Source organism: Haliaeetus leucocephalus, unplaced genomic scaffold (assembly GCF_000737465.1).
Source record: "Haliaeetus leucocephalus isolate CR32 unplaced genomic scaffold, Haliaeetus_leucocephalus-4.0 Scaffold526, whole genome shotgun sequence".
Taxonomy (NCBI): Eukaryota; Metazoa; Chordata; class Aves; order Accipitriformes; family Accipitridae; genus Haliaeetus; species Haliaeetus leucocephalus.
In genome coordinates this window covers 5,206,988-5,234,123 of record NW_010972962.1, presented here as the reverse complement: position 1 = coordinate 5,234,123, position 27,136 = coordinate 5,206,988, and the positions used below count along the sequence as shown (strand labels likewise).

At 36.9% G+C, this 27,136-nt stretch overlaps 1 protein-coding gene across 1 annotated transcript in view; it reads left to right on the top strand.

The window, feature by feature from the left end:
- THADA (thyroid adenoma associated) overlaps positions 1 to 27,136 on the top strand; it is a 168,985-nt gene that overhangs the window by 53,743 nt on the left and 88,106 nt on the right. Inside the window, 3 exon segments of the mRNA XM_010576464.1 lie at positions 5,547 to 5,636; positions 7,033 to 7,164; positions 23,085 to 23,253. Coding sequence (XP_010574766.1) covers positions 5,547 to 5,636; positions 7,033 to 7,164; positions 23,085 to 23,253 — 391 coding nt within the window.

The window sequence follows — 27,136 nt, the reverse complement described above, 5'->3', positions numbered from 1 at the left end:
CTTTGGTCTTTACCATAGCCTGTGTAAAACAACATGTTATGCTTTTTTTTGTTTTCTTGGTCTTTTGTATAGTTGAAGAAGATGTTTTCCATTTATTTGAAGTTTATGCTTCTGAAGTGTATTTTTGTTAATAGGGAAATAAACTGCATGTATTTTGAGACAGGATCTAAATACTTAACAAGTGATAAGGGTCAGGGAAAGAACCTGAATGTCAAAATGGGCAATTAAAAACTAGTTAAGTTAGTCTAGTTAAGCTGCACTGTGGGGTTTTTTCATAGTTTAATGAAGGCAAAAGAAACAAATATGTAAAATGTGAATTATCTTTATAAATCTGTCATTTTGAATGACAGTTTTGCCAAATTCAGTCCTGTTTTTAAATTATTTCAGCAGCAATTGTCCTTGCAGTGCAAGGAATAAATGACATTCTGTTTCTGTATTACTGCTCTTTAACATGAAGAATCATCTGACATATTATGGTTAATGATTCAAGTGTAAGGATTGGTATAGCAAGAGTAGATTTTACAGGAGACAATTAAAAGAGGACTTATTTCATGAAAACTACATTCTTGGTCTTGATCTCTCTAAATGTGTCTGTCTGTATTGGTTTTTTCACATTCCAGTTCTATTTTTCCTTTTTAAAAATAGTATTATTTTTCCCCGTCACAGATCTGATCATGCATTTGTCAGCTGACCTGAAATGTTAGCAATATTTATGTTCAAAAAGAGCACCAGAGACCCTTGCTGCCCTCAGAAGATTTGTTGTCTCAATCTCACCTATTCTATACTCAAATATGAACATATTTGCTGCAAATGTTCTTTAATGTGTCAGTTACTAAAAGCAGCATACAAGGTTATAAAGCCTTCAGTTCTTCTGAAAAATAAATGAAAGAACAGAAGCAGGTAATCTTTGACACATGTCGCAGTAAAATGATATGTATGCCCCAGTGTCATAGCAGAATTTTAATCTCCTAGAGTATTCTCTTAAGTGTACAGCACAGTTTAAAAAAGAACACTGCAACATCCGTGGTTTTATTTTTAAATGTATTTTTTTAAATGCAATTAAATAATTCACACCCTCAGTATGCATGAAGGTGGAATATTTATTTAGAAAGACACTAGTTATATAAACGTAGATACTAACCCTTGTATTATGCAGCATCAAGTTGCTGCTCAGACAAACATAATGTATAATGACCAGAGGTGTCACAGTTTTCAGCAGCATTTATGAATTTGGTTCAGGAAGTTTGATGATACTGAATGTCTTCACAAGCAAAGCAGATGAAATGAAAACTTGTAAGTGCATGATCTTTAGCCTACTTTAAGCCACCTCTGGTTCTACTCTGAAAAGTGATAAAGCCAAAGAACCAGTGCTAAATGAATGGAAGAGCTAGTGACAATCGAGTATAAGGCTTCTGTTTTAGGTTATTTCAGGGAAAAGTAAAACTTCTTTGCATTTTTCCTGAAGAAGCATTATCAACACTGTAAACTATATTCTTGTTCATGCTTAAAATAGACTTTTTCCTTAAAGTTTCATAGATATACAGTCTGCTTTTAGTTACATCTTTTTAATTTTTACTGCTACAACTAGCTGTTGAGTTTTTAGTAACTTAGCTGTGATTCACTGTTGTCTTCCAAATGCTTACTGCTAGGAATTAAATTCTGTCCTTTAGCACTGCATGCCTTCAGAGTAACTTCTTGCTGATTTATATGAACTCTATACTCTGTGAAATATCTTTCTTGCTGTCATCATAACCTTCCTTCCCTCTTAAAATAGACTCTGGAGCAGACAAAAGTGGGAAAGAGTTTGTTTGACTCAAGGGCATGCAGAGAATAGTTGGGAGTGGTAGGTGTAGCTTGGTTCTGTATGGTATGATACAGAAGATGCCTCTGTATGACTGTTTTTTGTTAATGGAACATGTCTTCAGGTGGAAAACCTGAGTGAAAACGGGAAAGAAACTCATGTGTGTCTCCCTTTCTACATAAACACTCTTCATCAGTCCTGAAAAGTGCTAAACATGACTGCTGTCTCTAGCCATCAAAATGGAATCTTTAGTGAATGGGTTGTACTCTAATTTAGTCATTTGGCTTTTCTGTAGAATTGCTTGCATATGACAAAGCATTAACATTGTTGAAATGCAAAGTATCTGAGGCATAAATATTACATCTTATTTATGTACCACAGTATTCTGCATCTATGCAGTTTTATGAACTATTTTTACAAGTGAATTCAGGAGGATATGGGTGTTTCCATTAGTTTATCTCTCAACCTTTTGACATTAAGCATCATTTTAATTATACAGTTAAATGATATTTTACACTGGGGAGCAGGATTTTATCGTAAGCATCATCAGCCCACTGATAACTTTTCTGTTTCATTACCATACTTCCTATTTCAGTAAATAACCTTCCACTAGTCTGTTGTTCAGGTCTCAGTAATCCCATTTGAAATTCTGGATTGTGAAATTGTGCTACTTCAGGTTACCAGCAGGAAAAAAGAAAATGCTATCACAGAGCCTGTGGTTGAACATACTCTCAAAGATGAGCTCTGAAGCAATATAAAAATAATTTCAGCTGGACATGGGGAAAAATACTAGTGTCTTAAGGCTCTTCCTAGTTACTTCTCTTCTGAACATGTTTTTAGGGAGAGTAGGTGTAAAATCCCATGATCTGCAAAATGTTGGTTTTAAGGATTTAATTATGGTAGCTGCATTGCCAAAAATCTGTTTGAACTGTGTCAGTGACTAATGGAAAGATAGTTATCTATATTTTTAATTTAAACCTGTCATTCCTTGTCAGATATATTTTAGAAAAGGAGGAAAAAATTTGTTCCATGAAAACTGTTAGCACTGATTTTTTGGATTGTTTTAGTCCACATCTAGTTGATATATTCCTTTATAGGTATGTCAAGGACTTACCTTCTTTTAAAGATGTGGGTAGCTTAATTAATTATGAAGCCTAACTCACATTTGTGTGTGTATGCACATGCATGACTCTGTTCATATCACTAACGTGCATCAGCCAAATCTTAAAGTGTTGGTATTCATTTTTCAAAGCAGTATAATTTTTGATGAAATGAATAGAAAATATGTGGCTTAGTGTCATGAACATTTTTGAAAAGCAGAACCATTGCATTTTTTGTTGTTCCAGTCTCAGTTACTGTACACAAATACATGTTTCCAGGAGCAACAAGCATGGTCAGTAATCAAAAATGAAACAACTGAATACCTCTTTGTTTTACTCTGTCTGGCTGTTTGCTTTCTGCTCATTCTCCAGTTGCACATCTCCCTACCTTGACACCCCCAGGTAGTGGATTCACACTTAAATTGGTGCTCTGTATTTTTGAGAACACCTTTTCATTTTGCAGCACTTCTGCTAATGTGTAGTCATGTAGTCTTTCTTGTTTCCTCTCTGAACTGGAGGCCCTTTAAAACCATCCCTTGACAACCAGTCTGCTCAGACAGTTGTGTCTCTGTTTTTTTTTTCTGAAAGTGCCTTTAAGCATCTTTTCTGCAGATAGTGCTGATTAATGGTTTTGACTGGACTGCCTTCTCCCCTCATGTAACCTGTGGAGCAGTAAACCAAATGGGAGGTTATGCAAGTTACCCGCTTCAGTAGTTATCATTTTCTTTCCCTATCAGAAAGATTCATGAAACCACACTAATTACGAAGAATTTCAAGGCTTTGTAAGGATATTCAGTTCCATTATTTAATATCGATTCAAACTTGGCTACTGAATTTTAATACATTAAAAATGGGCCTGTTAAAAATACTTGTTGTGTGAGATGCTACTAGTGCTCTCTTAAGCCTCTAACCAGTGGCCATCCATTCCATAGGAAACTTAACTCCAATTCTGCTTTTCCTTGATGCGGTCTGTGGCACAAGAGGTGGAGGTGTCAGCATTTTCGGATTGATTTTTTTTTTAATACCGAGTTCTTAATGTTTTACATATGAAAACTCAGTAAGATGGGCTGTTTGACTTGATGCGCTTACTTAGATCTTATGTTTTATGCTGTGTCTGGGTTTGCATCTTCAGTTTGCTGCATAATGTATATGCAAAAAATGGAAGTTGTTTTTAAGAAGCTGTTAGAAGAAATTACATGGGTGTTTTCTGCTTAAATAACTAGTTATTATCAGTATTGATGTTTTTAAATCATCCTCATTAGTGCTTCAATTTATATTCATTCACAGTTCGAATGCTTCCATCTAATTTTTTTAACTGAAATCTTTTTTCTAGATATAATGGCTACTGCAGAATCCTTGTTCATGCTTTTAGTTACAGCCATTCACTGTTCTTACATGCCTACAGAAGGCTGCCTGTACCTCTTTGAACATTTGTTTCCATGTAGCAATCTGGTTTTTCTGTGTTTATTCTGTGGCCTGTGGCTAAGGCATGTTATGTTAGCTGAGTGCTGGAAGAAGCTGTGCTGATGCTTGCCATGTGCTGATTTATTCTTGTGTGATTTTTTTTTTTTTTGTATGCTTATTTTTACACACATTCAATCTTGCCATCTCATCATGTTATTTTTCTAAACCTGGAAGCATTGCATTGGATTCATGCTAATATGTACTTATTTATCTTTGTTGATCATGTGGCAAGCAAACTCTGCAGTTGGCTTTCTTCTAAATGGATGGCCTTTTATTTATTTATTTTTAAAGGAAGTCTGTTTTATCTGCATAGCATATATGTCTAATTAGAATCTCCCTGCTGTAACATTTAAGTGGTTCTTGCTTAGACGATGCTAAATAGTTTCCTTTAAACCATGAAGCCATCCTTAATCTGATCAAAAGATTATAAAACAAATACAGAAGATTTCTACTTACCTCTTTCTAGCTTGGATTGATTTGCTGTTGTGGCTTGAACTATGCTGCCTTACTAATTCTGGCTAGGGATGAGTTCAGTAGATATTGTACATTGCTCTGTTTTGAATGTGGTTGCACCATCTACACAAGTGAAAACATGGGCTGGAAATGCTACCACTGCTATGTGCTGGAAGCAGAGCTGTGTAAAGAGGGCTAATGGGAGGTCAGATGCTTCTGCCGCTGTGTTTTACAGATCTTCTGAGAGTTACTATTTTGAGATGCTTTTCAATGTCAGTAAAATAGAAGCATCTGTTAGTACATGTCTATTAAATGCATTTTATTAGCTATTTAGTACATGAGCCATACTAAAGCAAGTGTAGTCTTCTCTTGTTCAACCAGAATGTTGTTAAACTGGTACCAGAACTTAAGCTGCTGTATCTTTTCTTTTTGGTGTGATTAAGGGGCTAAGATCCCTTTTTCCCAAAAAGGCCCAACCAGTTTAGCTGAGAAAGTGTTAGCATGCACACATACAGACAGAGTTATTTAATTTGTGTAAACTATGCTGTATCATCATTTTTAATGAAAACATTGTGCCTTGTTTGAAAGGAGTTCATCATGTGTGCATGGTTCTTCTGGCTCTCTGACTTCACTCTAGCATCAGAAATCCAACAAGTAAACTGGTATTTGGCATGCAACTAATTACTGCAGAATGCTAATTTGTAACTCTTCTTCATTCCCTTCTGCAGAATGACAGGAAGGGAGTTTTTCTCTCGCTTTCCAAGTCTTTATCCTTTCCTTCTCAAGCAGTTGGAGGTTGTAACCAATACTTTGAACAGGTAAGACGGTGTCCGAGAAAGCTTTGAAATGTGAAGTGCAATGAAAAGGTTAAACTGAGTTGTGTCCATATACCCTGATGCTGTTCTTTTCGTCAGTGCTTCTTGAAATGACATAGTTCTACTAGAGTCTTTTGCTAAGGCTTTTTTCCTATAGCTTCTGTGCATTGCAGTAAGTCTCTGGAGTATGAACTACTGTTGAGTAATTAGTAGTTGCTGCATTCATAGGATCAGATGTTAAAGAACATATGTTTTTCAGAGAAAGAAAGAAAGAAACTGGGTGTTTGTCCCATGTTTAACAATGAGACTTCCTAACATGTTTAAGTGATACAGGGTCGTAGACCTCATGTAACCCTAAATAAACACTTTCCAGCCTGTGACACACTGACTTTGGCGGGAAGGTCCTTGATCTCTGTTTAAGGACTCCACAAATGGTGGCTGAAAGCTCCAATTTGATCAATGCAGATGATATCATTTGGGATGATGATGATGCTGTTTACCCCTAGGTTCATGAACTTTTAAAGTAAACCAGTGCTGGCTTTGTTTTTTCTTAAAATGCTATGTTATAAACTGTGGAAGTTCAGCAGTTGATTTACGGGTGAGGTTCAGCTGTCTGTTTAATGGGCCTGAGGTAGATACTTTGGAGCAGGAGTTTCACTAGTCATTGTATGTTTTGCAGTCTCTGCTCTAAGAAAAAGGGTATATATATTCCGCAAAGCAGTCTGCTTTACCTGACATTTGCAAAGGTGACAGTGTCATCACTGGGAAATTTTGGGAATTCTTTAAACTGAAAAAGATTGATAGCTGCTGCCTGAAATGTTGGCCTTGAAGGCTTTTCTCAATGCAGATTAAGGCTTGTGTCTTATTTATTAATAATTAACTAAATCAAGACGTGTTGATTTTGACTTGGATTTCTGATAGTTTTTACAGTATGAATAGTAGCCACTTGGAGTCAATGACAAGAACTATTCTTTATTAAAGCCTGCTATTTACTAAATACACATTTCCTTCCAAACTGACTTTTTTTTAAACCATCTTTTTGTAACTCAGCTTTCTCAGTTTCTCAGTTCCTAGAGAAGCATTTTCTGTGCTGTTTTTTAATATTATTTAGAAGTGGAGGCAGCTCACCACTACTAGGAATAAAGGAGTCTTGGGGTAATGTAGGAAAGTGAAGGTAGCACAGCCTTAAGGGCCTTCATACAGGGGTCCCCAGTGGTGCTGTAGGAGAACTGGATGCAATGCCTGATCCCAGCAGGGTTTGCACTTTCTTGCAATGATCAGTCTAGCATACCTCCTTGAACCAGAAATGCAGAAGGGTATTGTGTGTGGAAATGTCTCAAGACTAGCATAAAGGAGGATGCTTTTTTCACCAACTGCTTCTTACCACTTTTTTTTTCAGTGAAGCTGAAGAATTGAAAATCCATCCAAGCCTGTTCCTTTTGCTTTTAATTCTGGGAAGGCTGTATCCATCTCCAATGGATGGCACTTACTCAGCACTCAGCATGGCACCATTTGTCCCATTTATTATAAGGTAAGGTGATTTTGTTGTTGTTTTTCATGTGATGAGAGTTCTTTCTTGAATCTTTGGAATTTTTTTTATAAAATGCCTTTTTAAGCTTCTCTTCAACTTTAATTCTTAAAGGAAAAACCGATAGTCATTGGTTGGACTTCCGTATATTATTAATGCTTGTTTTGGGGTATTAGAAAGAATTTCAGCTCATGCAAGCCATTGTATGAATTTCAGCTCATGCTGCCACAGAGAGGGTAGATGAAAGCTAATGAGCTTGACTGACTTTAGCAATGCAAGATTTGTTGTACAAACTTCTGATGAGTTTTTCAGTCCTGCGGAATGAGTGTTTGTAATGCATAAATGTAATGACTAATATATAGATTTGTAGAGGTGTATATATTTATCTCCATATCCATCCAATATACAAATACCTACGTATATAGCTAGATAAAGATATGGATATATCCTACATCTAATATATGTCTAAGATGACTTTTCAAGTTTTTATACACTGTAACTTTCATTTCTATGGTGGTTACATCAAGATATTCAGCAGATATTTTTGCTATTCTGTATGCCACTGTTGTGGGATGCGGAGCCTGATAAGGGAACAGGATTGTGTTGTCTGGGGAGAAATGATCATAATCAGTATTTGAGAGGAAGTCTTGCTATCAGTATGAAAGCTTCAGAGCGATAGGGTGAGAAAGTTCCATACTTAATCTTGCTCCTTTAGTAGTGAAACAAGATGTCATGGTTTAGCCCCAGCCAGCAACTAAGCACCACGCAGCTGCTCACTCACCCCCCCCCACCCCCCCCCCCCCCCCCCCCCCCAGTGGGATGGGGGAGGAAATCGGGAAAAGAAGTAAAACTCCTGGGTTGAGATAAGAACGGTTTAATAGAACAGAAAAGAAGAAACTAATAATGATAATGGTAACACTAATAAAATAACAACAGCAATAATAAAAGGATTGGAATGCACAAACGATGTGCAGTGCAATTGCTCACCACCCGCTGATCGACACCCAGCCAGTCCCCGAGCGGCGATCCCCCGCCCCCACCCCCACTCCCCCCAGTTTATACACTAGATGGGACGTCCCATGGTATGGAATACCCCGTTGGCCAGTTTGGGTCAGGTGCCCTGGCTGTGTCTTGTGCCAACTTCTTGTGCCCTTCCAGTTTTCTCGCTGGCTGGGGATGAAAAGCTGAAAAAATCCTTGACTTTAGACTAAACACTACTTAGCAACAACTGAAAACATCAGTGTTATCAACATTCTTCTCATACTGAACTCAAAACATAGCACTGTACGAGCTACTAGGAAGACAGTTAACTCTATCCCAGCTGAAACCAGGACACAAGATAAAGTTGTTGTAATCCTAAGTTCTTCCAATTTTTATTTTAAACTGTTTACATTAGAAAATAATAGCAGCTCTGTCTGCTTATTCTTCACAGCAGATGTGATGTATCTCTTGCTTCTTACGATGTTTTTTGGAACTCTCAAGAATAAATAATAACCTACCATTTTTTCTTAAAGGAAAAAACCTGTAGTAAAGAGTTTTTAAATGCACAGTGTTTAACAATTTAAAATGTTTGGGTTTCTGCTGTATCTGAATCTTAAATGCTTTTGGGGGAAATGTTTAAAACTGTATTTGTTGGTTACATCATTGATTAGCTCTGTTTTTATGCCTTTGTTAATACACTGGAGAATGCTTATTTATTTATTAATGTTTCAGCATAGTTTCTGGTAAGTGATAGATTAACTTTTGATAAGCTTTTCGTTACAGCTTTTGGGTTTTGTCTTTATATTATGACCACTGCTTTTGGCAAGGTACATACACCGGCAGAATAACTCTTCACACTCTTTAATTAGCTTATTCTCTTGAGGTTATTTAAATCCATTCAGAAGATGTGAGGAGAAAAACCCAATAAAATCTTTAAAAGAAGAACTGGAAACGTTTAAGAAACCTGTATCATTGGACCTGCCTTCCTTTAACTGTGCTCCTAAAGAGGAGTAGTATGGCACATAAAGATGGATGTTTTCTGCGTCTTCTTTCCACTGAATTTGGCAGTAGGTGCTGTGGATACAGGTATAAGACTAGAATAAAATTCTTCGGTATTTCAGATAGAAAATTGTATGTGGGTGTACAGACATGCATTTTCTGATGGGTTACTTAGCAAAGCGTTGGCATTTTTTATGGTTGCCAGGGGACAATACCAAGGATTCTGCAGGGTGAAATGTATGTATTTATAATATAGCTCAGTGTCCTGTTACTGGCTGTATTTCTGTGTACAGCTCTTATGTCCTTGTGCTGTGAATACCATGATGGTTTTCAGTTCACTCTGACTGCATTAGTTGCAATACATAGGGGTGATTTACCTAAGTAAGATAAATATGTTGCTGTTTTCCCTTCTATTTCCCTTCCTATTTTCCATTCAACAGGAGCAGATGAACTAAAATAAAATTCTTTCCTGTTCATTTGGTTGTTCTTTGGAAGGTGGTAATGAAGATTGTTGTGAAGTAACCACTTTAGAGAGGATCAAAGAGAAGGCCTGGTGCCAAAGGCCCTATACATCAAGACATTAAATTGTATATATTAAATGTTCCTTTGAATTGCTTAATGTAGTATTGTATTATAGAACATCTACATATACATATAATTACATGGTAGCCCAATGCAATTATAACATTTAATTGCCATATTTATACTGTGAGATTTTTACATTTCTATTGCTGTACCACTGTCAAGGAAAGATGCCACTTACGCGGTAGGGAAAGAGGAAGGGTGAATATAACCCATAACTGATCTTCAGACTCTTTCCAGGGCTCAACCCACAATGAAGTGGCATTCATTTGTTGCTCTGAGAGGATGAACAGAATACTTTGTTTGCAAGTGAATGAGCAGTTCTCTGAAAAAAACTGGGTTTAGCGGGAAGAATTCAAATTGGGCTTTTGAAGAGTTTCACTTAAGCCCGAGTGGAATTTTCCATCTAGTGGGAGTAGAGCTGTGGTTGTTCTGACTGTGCTGAGATGAATTGCACAGTATGAGTAGGATTAAATGCTACAAGGACAAATCTCAGTCTCTTTGCACATACTTGTTACTCCCTGTTGAACTAGGGCATTTGATTACCAATCTGCAGTTCTATTAAAAGTCAGTTTTTTTCCCCCTTTTCCCTTGCCAATATTTTATTTGGAAGGGAACACTTTGATTCACAACTTACTACCTCACCTTTTTTTTTTTTAAAGAGTTTGATAGGTCTGCTTTAGTGGTTACTTTCTAAGATGAAGGAATGTACAGAATGTTTTTGATTAACAAGGGAGGTAATCGGGAGGTAGTGTTTTAAGTATGAAACAAAAACATAACCTCCCTTTCGCCTCCCCATCCTCCTTTGAAAGACCTGTAATCTCTTCAGAATGATCTAAATTTGAATTACCTTATGTCCTCTTGTACCGTGGCATTGACAGAGTGTTTGTTTAGTGTTAAATGTTCCAGGCTGAATGCTCTGAAGGAGTAAAATACGTATTACTATATTGACTTGGATACTTTTCACTAATTGAAGTCTAGCCTTATTTAGGAGTGTGACTTCTTAAAAGATTAAAAAGTTTTAAAAAAATTAGCTTTAAAGTGTCAAATAGCATAAGTTTTTTTTTTTAAATTCTTTGGGTGTATGTGCCTTGTCTTCCACTTGACAAAACTTTTTAATTCTTAGTGAAATTTCCCCTTTGAAATCTATTTGACAAAGTTTTAAAGCAGTGTTGCTTCTAGGTATATGATGTTGCAAGTCATTGAAGAAACTCACTGTCTGAGGACAGTTTAAATAGAAATGTAAACATCTTTCCATGAAATTAACACAGTTATGATATAGACACTGTTTTCTTGTGCAGAATTTTGTAACTTGCATATTTTTGTAAGATGAGGGAGCTAAATTCTAAAATCCCCTGATGCTGTTTTTAGTCCGGGACCAGAGTAGGTGGCAGTGGGAAGCACTAGTCCTTTACAGCTGTTCTGTTCCCCCTCCTGCCCCCCTCCAACCACCACCCTGAACTGATACAGTGCTATTTTGGTTTTGGACTCGAGTGAGCTTGTCATTAATATACAAGGATAATTTCTGTGACTGTTAGTTAATGACAGACACTAAGATTCAAGGAAAACAAAATTGTGTGTGATGAGGAAAAATTGCTGTAGGATGGAGCGTTGTCAGCTGCCCTGTTACCATAAGTCATTCCTGAAAGAGTGCTTAGAGAAGGAGAGGGGAAGTCCACATCAGCTGTGAGCAAATGGTCAGCTCAAATGCTGTCATAGTAGCTGTGATAGGAAAGCTCAAGTAAATCCATTATTTAAGTGGGCTGGACACATCTGCTAGAGGGTACGTGGATTTATGTTGATCTAGTTATCCCCTGTCTTGGAAAGGCAGAGGAAACAACTGAAGATGATACGACTTCTTTTATCGGTACACTTTTTCTTGGAAGTTACTACTTTTGCAGCTTGCTTATCAGAACAGGTTCCGTGAAACCTCCTAATAGGCTGCTGGCAAAGTCAGCTCAGTAAATTTCTTAAAATCACTTGGCTGAAGCAGTGCGAGGTGTCAGGAGTGCCCCCCCATGATCCCTTTCCCATGGCAGTGCTGTGACACTGGTGATGCCTGCCTGCTGCGTGGGAGCCCTCTGCAAGCACCAGTGCGGGTCCTGGCAGGTTCCTGTAAATCACATCCTTGTGCAGCGCTGTGGGGCCTGCTGGCCTGCCGTGCTGGTTGCCTGTGGGGCCAGGATGACGTTCGTTTGCTAAACTTTGTTTTCTTGGGCTTTTTGAAGGGGTTAGATAAGACTCTGAAGATGTTACCCTAGGGATTTGGTGGACTCTTTTTGGATGCGTTACATGACTCTCACCTTAAATTTCTTAGCAGAGGTTTACATTTGTGAGTCTGTCCCTCTGCAAAAAGTGACGCAGACTGTTGGCCCCAGTTTCTTTCAGACTTGGGGGGAAACGCAAAAAAAAATCCCAGGGGCCATGATTCCACATGAGTCTTTAGTGCACACATGTAATGCGGTACTCTTTGGTTTTATTCAGCGGGTAAATACACTAAGTATTGTTGACTTATAGTTAAATCTTTACAGATGCCAATCCAGACTAATATGCAGGTTACAGAAGACTTTTCTTAAAATTTAAAAGCAAAATATGAATTTCTGTTATAAAAGATCAGACGCCTTCAGTAAAGTCCGAGAGGTTCAGTGTATAACGTATAGATTCCATAAATTATTCTGTACAAAATGCTATTCAGAGATTGTCAGAAACCAACAAGCTTAGAAAGCTATTTTAAAAATGCTGTTACTCAAAATACAAATTTCTAATGGCAATACAAACTTGAATTTTAATGTCTCATAATTATTTTTGTTTTGCAGTTTTTATTGGCCAAAGTGAATTACAGTCAATCTTCAAAAATATTTGCTGGAAATTTAAAAATAGACCTTCAGTTGCACTCTGCTTGAACCTACTACAAAGGACTCATTGTTTTCAATAGTTTTCTGATTAGTAAAATGTTTAAGAACTTTCCCATGCAATGAAGCAACCTCATGGCGTTGCATAATACTGTATCCCCCAAATATGGTTTTCAATTGCCAGATAATACTTAATATATTTACATTATTGTGCTGTCTTTTGCCATTGACTGATTTATCTCTGGTTCTTTGATGCTTTCCTACTAAGATGCAAAATGTCATTCTGCTGCAGCTTTGCCTGTTTTTTTTGTCTCCCCATTCTTTTTCCACTTATGTTCACAAATTCCTTGCATATTCTTTTCAGTCTTCATTGCTCAGTTTGCTTCAATAGACTGAGGGGGAAATATTATTGCCATAGTTCACATCTTTTGCTTTTGAACAACAAATCCAATTATGTAAAGGTGCATACGTAAAATTAGGATCTTACTGTTGTAACCTGTGTGTACTAATGTTGCAAATCATTGAGTTCTATGTTTTAGGCAGTTTGAAAAATGTGTATTAAATAAGTGAGATTGATCGAGGTTTATTTTAGCTTCTTAGGAAGTGGAGCACCTGATCATGAGTTTTGTGGCTCTCTAGGAGTCACGGTTGTGTCTTACTAGTTTATAAATCTGTGAGAGCTCCCTTCTTAAGGAAACAACTTAAGGAAAACCACCCAAGTATAGTAGTATTAATATTCTAGAAGGTGGTGTGAATTTAAATATTCACTGATTAATAGTATTATTGTGGGTTGCTCTTTCAAAAAAAGTTAATCTTTGTTGACCTATGCCTGTTAGTTTTACTGCTCTGTGTTGTGTTTAATTATGTTAAATTATATCCAGCCTTATCAGGTGCCTGGTCCTGTTCTGTTGTAGCCCTGTGACAAAGCTTGTATCGGCTTCATGGGAATTGGATCTGGGGTAATATGGAGTAATAAAGAAACAAAATTCAAATGTAAAATCAGAAGTGTGAGACTGAAATAAGCTTAAAACCTTACACTGAATAAAGAGCACAAGAGATGGGGGAGTGTGGGAGTTCTGGTAACAAGGTATCTTCAGTTTGTTTGAGAAGACCTTGATTGAAGTCATTCATGTATACCTTGTTAAAATCTCTGTTTATGTAAATTGTTTAAATAGAGCTTCCCAGATTTTTGGGTTTTTTTTTCACACATGTACAGCTGCATATGGGGGTTCAGTACATCATTTTGTATCTGACTTGAAAGCAACCGTCTGACTTTCTGTAAGCTAAACATTAGTATCCTTTGGTAAGTGGCCAAAAAGATAGCTGGATGGTTGTGCTAGGCATGCTTTCTCTGCCTTTCTCCTCCTTTTCCTTTATTTTAGTGTGGCATGGCACCAGTAGGAGAATTAATGTTAAAATTTGGCAATTTTCAACTGCCATTTCTGTAAGACTGGGAATTTTATCAGGGGTCTGATAAGCAAAGAGCTTTTGTGGGAATGCCTTTTCATATTGGATAAAAAGAACTACACGTGTTTGTTGCAGCACTGTCTTATTAAAATAACTGCTCTTCATTGCAGTTGCTTATAAAGCATCTCCCTGGCTTTACATATCACATGCACATCTTCTTGGTCTTTGGTCTCTGTTTTTTTTGTTTGTCTTTTTTTTTTTTTTTTTCTTAATCTAATGTCTGATCAGTATAATTGCGTAGTATTATAACTGCCTGCAATAATTTATTTGGAATCCCTGTGATACTAGGAGCAGGCTCTAACCCATTGGAATACCCTGTCCTTGCTGGGGAAACTTATGGGGCTGACCTGTCATTGCAGTATGGAGACAGATATCCTTTTCATTATAGGCAAGGTTCCCAAAATACATGAGCTGGCATAGGTATTTGGAAAAAGGAGCAACCTACACACCTAAAACATAACATTGCTTTTTAGAGTCTTACTGTATTTTGTAGTGTTAAATCTCTGGCTTGACATCCAAGATGGAAGTTTTGCATGGCTGGGGGAGAAGGAGAGAGGGAGAAGAATGCTTTTCCCCTCCGAGCATAAATCCTCTCTTGTGAGTTGGGACTGGCTTGGAATTCTTCCATTTCTACTTACACTCTATATTCTGTGCAGTCTTGATTGCATAGTGATTGGTACCGATCTGAAAAAATATTTATGGTTCACCATAAGTATTTAGTAATAAGAAGGTTTTCAGACTTTTTTTTTAACATTTTTAAATGAGAAATGGTAAAGAGTTTGTGATTTTTTTTCCATTTTGATTAAGTTCAAATTGTAGTGCTAGAGAAAACTGCAAAGTGCTTGATTGGCAGTAGGCTGTTCAAGACCTTCTGATCAACTGAAAATCATGGTACATCTTGTACATTCTTTGCTGTATTCTTCAGCCTTTTCTCTTAAACTGTAGGCAGATGTTCTTTTCATGTTCAGGTAGTGCTGATGGGAAATACTACAACCCCTAGGTATTCAATATCAATTCCTTATCCCAGTTTTTACCGTGTTCATCGATCTGTTTGCTTCTAATTGGCAGATTATAATCTGAAGCAATTTAGGAAGTATTCACAAAATGTAAGTAGCTGTCAGATTCAGGGGAAATAAAAGGTGATGTCTAGTGGAGAGGCATTCATGAGTACTGAGAGTAACCATCTTTCTCCCAGTATTGCAGACTCCTGAAGGGGGCCAATGTCTGGGATTCTAGGTTAAAATCTGATGTATACTACTTATTATTTAAAACATGATCTAGTAAAAAATAGACTGTCAAAATAGGCTCAACTGTCAACACATGATTAGTGAAGTAATTGTATTATTCATTTACATACTTAAAATTAGCCAGTAGTAACTACCTTGCTAGTCAAGTAGCCAAATAGTAACATTTATCTTGTTCTGCAAAAGTATTTGAAGGAAGGAACATGAAAATGGAGTGAAATAATGCATTAACTCTGCAGAGGACAGTAGGTATGTCAAGGAAAACTAAGTATAATGATATTTTTAAAAGCCAATATTATTTAAAAAGAACAGTCTGAGTTCGAGAAGAGTTGATATTGGGAAGGCTTTTTGGCAATGAGCTAGCTACTTTTGGTGGTATGGCTGAAAGGAGGGTGTCTTTGAGAACCCAGATCCTTTGGTTGGTTTCATGGGTCTGATAATGGGTCTGATAATAAGCTTTGAAAATTCCTCTTGTTGCATTCTTGTTTACAGTCAGCTGAAGCTTTCAAAATCATCACAAGGTGCTGAGACTTGATTTATGCATTCAACTTCCCTTTCATAGAGTTCAAAGTAATGATGCAGTTACTAAGACAGAAAGTAGTTTGTCTACATTCTTTGTTGTGTTTTTTTCCTGTTTTGGTAGTAAGTGGTGTGTGTTTCTTTCTGTTATTCTGCAGTTGTGAAACATCATAGTAACTTTTCACAAATTAACAAAGTTGAAATATGGTTGTGAATGAAAATTTTTCTTTTACGTGACCTTGAGTTAAGAGCAGTTGTTTTTTCTCTAGGATGCTGTGAACCAAAAACTGATGAAAGGAGGCTCTAACCTCATGTGACTTCAGCAAACAGTTAAATAAACCTAGAGGTTAGCTACTTGGAGATATTATTTGAGATTTCTTGATGGGAATGCAAGAAAAGAGATGCTATTTAAATTGTGTCAGCATCTTCTATAGCAAATCTCCATTTGAAGAGAACATATATCTGTTGGTCTAAAGTTTATGCACAGTAACAGTTTTCATAGGCTTACACATTAGAGGTCTTGGTTTGTTGGCTGGCTGAACCACAACAATTCAAGTTTCTATTGTTGATTCAGCTTGGTATCAGTTGGCCACTTTTTACAATAACCTAGGTCTTGGTGACAAGAAAAAAGAAATGTCTGTAATTTCTTCCTAGAAAGCCCTTGAAAACATATGGAGAAACAACTCCTGGCATAGCTTGTGGACAGCTTTCACAAATAGAAGTCTGCACTTTGCTTACATAGTTCCTGCAGTATTTACAGCTACTCTGATTCATTAAGTGCTTGTGTGGAAAACGCTGCCCTTACAAATACATAAGGTTTTATCTTAATTGGCAGAGTTTGAAGAATAAAATACTTAATGCAATGCATAAAGAGACTGGAAGTTTGGGCAACTGTTAACTTCACTTTAAAGGAAATAGATGCGAATTTACAGGTTTAGTACTGTAACCTGAAATTACACTTGATCTGTTTCTGTCCATGGTTATGTTCAGACATTTTCTGGTCTACATTCATGTGTTGATTGTGGATCTAAAACCTCCAGCAAACTGTTGATACTTTTGTAATGTTTTTCTACTTGTCAGGTAAATACTGAGATGCTATATCAAAACTCAGATTATTCTGGGTTTTTTTTTGATTCTTAATTTCAGATTAAGAACAAAAAAGTGTCTTCAGGTCAATTACAGGTTTCCACAGTGAAATAAGTTTTAAAAATTAAATGCTTTGGATACTTTAATTGCTAAGGAACACAGAAATCTAATGAAATGGAAAATAGTTGTGTTTCCTTAAATGAAAAACACAAACCAGGCAAATCAATAAATGAGTAAAAGGAACACTACATACATGTATAGCAAATTACTACTCATATTCCAGGAAACCTTACTCTTATGTTAATGATCAGGTACTGTCCCGCTGATCTGTCCCCAGTATGGAAGTCCAATTTATGTTAATTGTGTGGAAGCATGAATGTATTTTTTTAATGCTATTTTTGGGCCTCTGTTTGCTTGGAAACCTGTAATACTGCATTTGAAAGCTAAATTTAATATCTCAGAGAACTTGAAGGGAAAAAAATGAGCTAGTATATAATCATGATTAATTTTTTTCTAGAAAGATTCTCTTTTTTTTTTTTTGTTATTTCACTTAATACAGACAGTACAATGCTCTTGAATCTTAATAACCAAACTCTTTCTAATACAAACTGGATCTGTTGCTAAATACTTTTCTCTGTGATCCCTATCTATGTTTTCCCCTAATGTAATTTAATGTTTTTAATTCTTGCTTTAGAACTGATTACATGACTTGAACTATAGCTGCATGGCAGAGGAAAGAGAAAACCTCTTTCTCATACAATGTACTGTGTCTGTGTAGAATCAGACAGAAGCCTTATTACAACTTTTTCTTTCCAGTGCATTTGTTAGGACCTTGTGGCATAACTAGCTCCAGGGTTTAAAGGATACCATCTATTTGATTTTTACTTATTCATTTATTTTTAATCAGTTTTATCTTTTAAAATCCCTGGAGGCTGTTAAAATGTTTTAACTAGCAGGCAGAGTTGATTTGTTTGAATAGCAAGTGTGCCTTTCCTGGCTCATGCTGCCCTCTTCTCCCAAACTCTTCTTGTGATGGTGGTAGGATACTTGGTTTGACTTACAAGATCAGAGGCACCTTCTGCAGAATGTTCCCTTCCTCGTTTTTCAGCCTGTTCTCCTGTTGTTTCAGTTCCATTTTCACAGCTTCTGTTCCCAATTCTCTCTTCCAACAATTTGTGAAGGCAATGGATGTTAATGTATTTTAGTTGAAAACAAAACTATGATGCTGCAGTACTGTCTATAGGACTGCAGGAACTGTATTGTTAATAAGCAGTGACATAATTAGTAATGCACAGATCACTGTGACAACATCCAGTAAACCTGGAAATATGTATTTTTCTCCTTGTTAATCCTTCTTCTAACAACTGTAGGTATTATTTAATACAATAGACATATTTTCAGCTACAGGTGTGATTTTTTCAAGTTAATTCTGCTTATTTGTTTCTGTGACCTTCATATAGAAGGTAATCCTTATTTGGTTTGTTAACTTGGGTAATATAAGGTCTGTTGAGGGGGAGTAATAAGAAAGGGAGAAAAATGAGCACATAGGAAACACCTGCAGGGTTTTTTGTTTGTTTGTTTTTTAAGTTTAAGCTGTTTTTATTTACAGCTAGTGCTTTGTTGTTTGTAGGCAGAGTAATAAATTGGATACTTTGATATGTGCAGAGGAGTATGGAATCTCTGTGCCTTATGAGAGTTGGTCATAAATTATGTCAGTTAGGAGGGTTATTCAGGATCTAAGTATTAAAGCTGGAAGGGAGCAGTGGAAATGCATTGAATCTATAGTTACACAAAGTGAAACCTCAGATTTATTGACTTTTTGTTCTTGATCATGGACTGTTTGAAGTAAACATGTTTACATCCAATACCTCGTGCACCTAGATAAACAGTACTGAGTTCAATGTGGAATACTACTTCAACAGTTGGTAATAGCCCTCAGGATTTAATAGAAAGGTAATCACATGAAGATTTTGCAAGTTTCATTGCTCGTTGGTACCTTGAGATATAATAAAATTAGGTTCACATACTGTATTTTTTTACGTATGACAACATTTTAGATATTGCTTAGATTTTAAAGTCTATTTATACACGATCTGCATCTAAAGAAAGTGTCATGTACTGAAAACACTTCTTCCCCCCCCCCCCCCGCCCACGAAGTATTTTTCAAATCAAAGTAAAATGAAACAGTTTTAAATACAGGTTTGCACACACACACACACGCTGCCCTAACGGATGCAAGACTCCATTGCTTGTACTTGCCTGCAGAGAAGATGAGAAGAGGCAGCCTGTGGCAGATTTTAGTCATGTTGTTGGCAGGTGAAGCTCAGAGTCTGGATGGTGAAGTGGCCAAGGCTGGAGGTCCTGTTCCTTTCTGCCAACGTCTTGGCGAGGCAACTGCTACCACATAAGTGAAACTAATCTCAGGGATGGCAGTTTGTTAAACTGCTGCAGGAAGAGTAGCCAGAATAATTTCATAGCCTTCAAATACTTCTTTCCTTAAGCTGCTAGGTTTTGCTGCAGGTACAAACTGAGTTACAGTGATTGCTGTAATTGTGTAAAGATTTTTCTTGATACAGCTTGTGATGTTGCTTCCCATAGTTGTTGCTAAATCCTAGATAAAATAAATATTTAAGAATACAGGTGGTGGACTCAGTGTTAAGGTGTATAGTTGATCTTGGAGGCTGATATAACAATAAACAAAAAATTGCTACATTGGGTTAGATTGCTGTTTTGTGTTACTCAGTTGTTTTATTTGCATTCACTCTTCCTCTAGCTTTTTGACAATTGATCCTGTTTAGTTTTATTTACAGGTAAGAGATTATATTTAAGTGGGATCCAGTAAAAATCAAAACTGCCTGTTCTCAATCTGGGGTGCTGTTACAGTTTATGGAAAAAGTAGTGTATATTTTGACATTGTTCTCAAACTTCTTGCATGATTCAGGAATGATGCCAAGTTCCTTCAAAACATGAAAGATACAAACATAAGTGCCTTCAGGGTATGCAGAAGTTCAGGGAGAGGTCACTAGTGGTGACTTGGTATGATATCTTGCATGTGTATGTGAAAGAAGTGTATTTGAAATGTTATCAGTACTGTTTCTTGGGGCTGTGACCAATTTTCTTTTGAGTATTATGAGATTTTAAAAAAGAAATAAATTTCATTTAAAAAAAAAAGGGGGGGGTGGAAGAAACAGTCAGAATGTTAACCCCTCTCAGATTTGTGAAGCTATTCGCCAATGTGAAATACCTTCCTTGTGTTCCCATATGTGTTCCTATAAGCAGATACTTTATTGTTCTTAAACTTTGTGACACTTTTGTTCCTTAGCAGTGACTTCGTAGGAGTGCTCTTCTGAGAGTTTCCACTAAGATATCAGTTCCTGTGACTACACTGCGCCCTATGTAGCAATCTGTAGTGTGAGAAGTTTGCATTAATGTACAGCAGGTGTGTAGTACAGTAGCAGGTTGGTGGCTGGGTTGCCCTTTGGGCAAGTAGTAGCTGTGGGTTTGCATTTCCCTCAGGCACAGAAAGTTGCAGAACCGGGTCCCCTGCATCCTGGGTGATTTCTCCACCTGCTGGGCACCTGTGTGTTTGCTCAGGTGTTTGCTGGGGGGGGAGGGGGGAGGGGAGGTTATTGCCTCCTGATTTAGAATACTCAAAGTGCAAAACAGAACCTGATTTGAGGGTCCCAGTTAGGCCTCTGTGTGGGGTAATACTCGACTGCAGAGGTTTTTATAGAGAACATTAATTTGGGGCATGAGGAGAGGTGAAGATTAGACTTGTTGGTAGTTTTGAGAATTGCACTTTTGCCTTATGGACATTCAGTGTAAATGCTGAGGTGGCAGCCTCTGTTGTGGACCCAGACTAGGCAGCTGAGACAATTTTGCCTGTAATATGAAATTATTTTCTTCTTTCAAAATGTAGAGCAGTCACTTCTGTTTCCATAATAAATTTGATAAAATAACAGCATGGAACAAAATTTGATATGTAAAATACTGCATCTCCATATACATATGTGCAGGTGTTATAAGTCTTTAATTCAGTTTTTACAAGACAACAAAGTTAGAGTCGGTTTATCTAAAAATTGTTCTCAACTCTGTTTTTTATTACTAAGAAAAAACCTACAGAATTCCATTCTAATTCATTGCATTGTGTTTGAGGAGAAAACCCTCTATGAAGCATGCAGTGTTGGAAAGTACCCTTGCACAAGTTAGAGGAAACCCTGGCATTTTACCCATTTTTCCACTCTTCCTTCTGAAGACATGTCGGATTCCTTGGGATTTGTAAAAGGTCATGAACAAAATAAAGAACATTCCTGAGTAAACAGTTATAGCTACTTAAAAACTAGATGTTCATTACAGTATCAGTGTTGCTTGCGTTTGGAAAGAACATCAACATGTGAGAATCTCTTGGTTAAGAGAATACGATTTAGCAAAAATAAAGAAATGGTTGCAGACAAATCACTTCTCGGGTTTAAGTTTACTGTGCAGTAGATTTAAAACGTTTTTGTTTAAAAAAAAATGAAGCTTTTTATTAAGAGCTAGGCTGACTTTCTTCTTGCACTTTGTCAATACAGAATTAAAGCTTTTCCATATGGAAGAGCCTCTAGTTGTGACTGCTCTGCTTTTGCATCCTGTTGTGAAGGACAGCCAGTCACTGAAAAGGAAATGCAATGATTTTTCTAAAAATCATTCCCTATGAGGGAAGACATGGGGAGGCGGGGGAGAGAACATGCTGCCATACTGCGAAAATGAAAATTCCCACAAAAGCCTGTCATTCAGGGGTAGCATAGCTCTCTACTTCCTCTGAACAAGGTCTGTGTTTTTCAGGCATACCATGGCCTAACATGACTAAAATGTCAGAACTGTTAACGCTATTTCAATTAAGTCTGTTTACTGTCTTGTGTTCAAAACCCTATTAATTCAGTTGCTAGTTCAAGATGGAAAATGTTTTCTGTATTTCTTTGATGTGAACTAAAGTAAACAACTACTTTGAGTATTGATTTAAATTTGCTAGAGATATATGAAACCTCAGAACACCTTTTAATTTCATTTCATTTTTTAAATATGCAGGCATGACCCTGCAGGGCTTGTTTTCAAGAACTCAAAAGTGGTTTGTCCATTTTGGCAGGGGATAATCTCAACTACGTGTGATTTTTGTAAACTGCAAATATGTGAGAAGCAGTTCAGGAAAAGGATGAGAGGGTAGGAGGAGGGAAGGCCATCTCTCTGGGTCATCACAATCAGCTGGGAGGTATCAGAGCATAACTTCCGCCATACTGCATTTTACATCACTGAAGTCATTTGGCCATTCGTTTCTAAACCCTGTGGTAACTTTCTCAGTTGTCTGAAATTGCAGGTGGCTGAATTGTACCTGCCTTACAAAAATTGACACGTGCAAGAATTGCTGGCTTTGAAAGATTTAGCCTAACCTACTTTTAGTTGACAAAAGAATTTTGTTCACTTCTACTCAGTGTACATGCTACGGAAGTAGTATACAGCTGGTTAATATAGCTGAATAGTTAATTGTCTGTCTATAATAAATTAACAGCCAGTTAAAACCTTAATAACATTAAAAGATGAAAGGTTCTTTTTGGCCTGTGTTTTATATGCAGTCTTGAGTCTTATCAGTTAATTTTTAATAAATAAAAAGTATTTATTTTTGAGATACTAATTATAAATAATAGAAGATTATTTTCCAATGTGTCTTTTACTTCCTGCCTTTAAATATGTTCTAAAAACCAGTGGGAGATATGGCCTAAAATTCCATTAGACACCATGTTGTGTTATTACGGAAACATCCGATTAAGAGTATGGTGTTTAATAGTTTTAAGTCAAACTCATAATACTTTTGAGTATTATTGCTGTATAGTATGTAACATAAACATCAAGAAAGATGGAACAGGACCGTATACTTACCTGCTTCATGGCATAATTGCATCTTTTCTTTTTTTCTTTTTTTTTTTTTTTTTACTTTATATAAACACAGGAACTTCTGAAGGAAAAAAAAGGCTCCAGCATGGCTCTAGTATGACATGTGTCGGGGCAAATGCTCTTGCACTACTGAGAAGAAAGACTGTACATTTGATTTGTGGGAAATGTGGCTTAGTTTTCATTGCATTATCCTTTGGGGTTTTTTTTAGCCACAGCAGTGGGTTACAGCTGGATGACAAAAAATAGGTATTTCTCCTTTTTCTAGGTGTGGGCACTCTCCTGTGTACCGTTCACGTGAGATGTCAGGTCGGGCCCTTGTTCCATTTGTTATGGTAAATGAAGTACCACATACAGTGCTGTCCTTGCTGGAGGGGCTTCCAGACTCTACCAGTCCTTGCATACGACAGAATAATATTCATGGAACACTTCTGCAAGTAAGTTTTTGGGGGTTGTTCGGGTTTTTTGTTTGGTTGTTTATTTTGGTTTTTTTTACTATGGGGTTTTTGTTGGATTTTTTTTGGTCATACTTCACAGCCAGATAACACACAGTAAGTTGGTGCTGAATGTTCACACATTGTCAAAACATGTATGAAGACTGCTTTTCAGATGATGAATATGGAATGCACATTTCAGCTGTTATTAGAGGGCTGTAAGCTGTAAATATCAACATTTACATTTCATATAATGTTTCATCTCTGGAGATTAAGGTACTTTGAGAGCAAATATCTTTATATAAACATATCTACACAGAGATCTATGTGACTTGCCCAAAATCACAGAGCAAATCTGAGGCAAAGCTGAACTCCAAGCACCAATAGTATTGTAGATAGAGACTTGCTACTTACCTACATATTTATATGTTAATTCATTTGCTTTTCCTGTTACACCAGCAGCTTCCTGTCAGTTTGCTGTATAAGTTGCGATGGGCTTTATACTGTTTTCTTCTGAAAAAATTCTGGAGAACAGCTTGCTGTTGTTTTGGAATCACAAATTTCTTCATTCCCCATATACCATTCCTTTGGTTTATGGTAGGCGGTTCACTGTGTTTGATTTTTAAGCTATCATGGTAATAAGTTACTGATTTTTATTGCCTGTTTTTCATGAGCAACCCTCCAACAAAGCCATATTGTACATGATGACCTCTGTTAGTCTGCCTTAGTTGGCAAGCTGTCTAGGTACATGTTCCTGCTGTAAACTGCGTGGTGGGGTGTGTGTGGTTTTGTTTTAGTTTGGTAGTGTATCTTTTCCAGTATGTTATTTTCCTTTAAAATCATGACCTTACAGGAAACGTAGGACAGGGAAATGAGTGAAGTCCCTCTAGAGCTGTCACTGTCACCTTTACCTGTAAAGGGTTTCAGCCAATTGAAGCTGGATTTGGATGACGACTGGTTACAGTGAAGGTTGTCGCAGGGTGTGGGATGATCGTGTCCAGTCTTTTCTGCTCTGAAAAGCAGTCCACGCACCTGTATGTATGCAAGTGCTTACACCTGTGAGCTGCTGTATCTGCGTGGGAAAAAGATTGCCATCATCAAATTACCTTTGCAGCCCTGGTGTCTCACGAAACTCCTGAAACTCCCGAAACATATAAAGCGACTGCCTTCTTTTTAGTGACCTGGAAAAAAAAATAATAATGGAGGGTTGGTTCTGAAAGAGCCCAAAGGTTGATCTGTTTGTTTAATCCAGTGTTGCTAACATGATCTTATGCATAGATGTATGGAGTTTTCTTTTACATACTCCTGAGGCAGGAGATATTCTCAGGGCTTTAACGTGATTTTTTGTCAGTTTTGAGCAGATACTAGGAGCTACTACTGCAATTCATACTGCACCAGGGAGAGACTGGTGCTGTCAGAGTATGACATTCGTCAAAAAAATATCAGTTGTACCATAACAGTTCAGTGATGTTTGGTTTCTAGCATTTGTTTTGGGTTTTGTTTTTATGACTTGTGAATCAAGGTTGTGCAAAGTCTTCATTTAGTACTTAACTAAATTTGGTATATGACTGAAACACTGAACTATGTGTTGCTAGTTAAATAACAAAACATTTGGAAGAAATACTGTAGGGTGATAAAGACATGCAAAAAAGGAGATGGTAGTGTTTGATGTTGTACCTCTAAAACACTAATGCCAGGTAGTTCAACACGTAGTTAGAATGCACCTCCTGTAAATAGTACAAAGAGCAAAGTACTGTGACTTTCGGGGTTGTTGGATGCATGGTTTCAGTTTCCTTTTTATCAATATAAGACGGGACTTGCAAAGCTGCTGCTAAGGCTCATTGAACTGTAGAAAATTGTTACAAGACTGTTTGTTAAAGCACTGTTTCTCTGAAGGCTTACTTGAAGAGACAGTGATCTGGCAGTTTTTGAAACTGTTTGCACTATATTTCCATGACACAGTAGAGAATTTATCTTCCTCTTTGATATAAAACCAAAACAAAAATCCCTACTAAAAAAAGTAAGCCTGTACAAAACTCAATAAAATTTAGGTTTTTCCAGCAATACAAGGCCAATATCTTATCAAAATGGAATTCAGTAATTTCATTTCATTTGTTCAGTCACATAAGTCAGAAGCTGACTAAGTTAATTGCCTGGTTTTTTTATTTCAGTGTTCATATGTTGTCAAGGCTTGAACAGGAAAGTTGGAATTATTCAGACTTAAAGCTTATGTGGCAGTACCAAATGTGATGAATCTTGAAGGTACATTTCAGTTATGTTTCAGAGTTATGTAATCGCTTCATCTGTTGCAAGCCAAATGTTAATTTATAGAAAGATCATTCAAAAAGAGTTCAGCATGGAGTGCTTGTCCAAACTTGGCCTGGTTTTCAAAATGCTGAGATTGACAAGGAATGTTTTTTGACAGTGGATGCAAATATGTTGTGTTTAACTTCAGACCTTTGCGTTATGTGAAAACATGTCTTTTCCTCCCCAGTGTGATAACTGTGGCACAATTTATGTAGGAATATGAATGTGCATGAGGATAAAATAATCTTACAGTTTACATGTTTTATAGAAGAATTCTTTTCAAGAATTATCTAGGAGGAGTACTGTTGTTCTGTAACTCTTACGGAACTGATGATATTCTTCAAGGAGTAGTTCTGCATCATAAGGAAATGCATTGACTTGAATAAAACAAAGAAAAATCTTTTCTATGCTTAGTGTTTCCTTTATGAGTGCAATTTCTACTTTGCTCCATCATCCAAGCTGGAATGGGGGACAGGGAGAGGGGGAGGGAATCAAGTTTGTAATCCACAAGAAAATGCAGAAATCTTCTACTGGCCATCTTGAATGATGAAATATTTATGGCTTCTTTTGTTTTAAGATCTAGGTTTTTTAGCTGATCAGGTGAAAGGAAGAGCTCGTCCAGAACTTTATGTAGAGAATTCTAGAAGTGTATCAAAATTTATAACTAGGGAAGCCTTTACGTTTGTGAAATTTCTTGACTTTTGGCAGTTGCCAAGGAACTTAAAGTATTTGGGAAGATTGTGAGGTATCCTTATCAGAGAATTGAATATTGTTTTGACCTTTTGCCTCTTCAGGTTGGAACTCCTGCAGTATGTATTCCATCTGTTCAGAATAATTGAGAAATTCAGAATTAAGCTGTAATTAATTCAGAAATGTTTTATTCAATAACCTGTACTTGCGATTAGTAATTTCAATGTGCTGGTTTGACTCATAGTGGTATTTGTAAGCCATGCAGGTAGGGACATGATCTGCTTTCTCTTTTCGTGTCTGTGTTTTTGTAGAAATGTTTAGTCTCATAGACAACAGTCTTAACTGGGTCTCTTAAAACTACGGTAAAGAAGACACCTATATAAAAGAGTGTGTTTTGAGTCCTGATATTTATGAAAGCTTTCAGTCTTCAATTTATCTAATTCTATGCAGTTGCAATAAGCCTGAGCATCTTGAGCAAAACAGTTGTTAGATTCAAGAGTTAATCAAAGACCTCCAAACTTTAATAAAGCTCATGGTTTATTTAAATTTAGAGTTCATAGAAAGAGATCACATGGAAATGAGCCCTAAGTAGGAAAAGTAATTATGGAGACCTGGTAGTTCTTCAAAGAAACGGTAACTCCAGAAATATAAATCAACCTAACACAGATTGGATAGAAAGTGTAATAACACACCAGCTTGGACAAATTAGGAGTTCTTTACTGAATGCAAAGCGAGAAGAAACATACTGAAGCAAGAGTGTGAAGAGAGGAGACTGGAAAGGCCAGGACAAAAATTGGCTGTAGCCTTCAAGAGATCTCTATACATATACTTAGTCTTGGAAAATGGAAGCTATTGATAGCTGATGTCTGAAAGGTATGCTTTTCTCCAT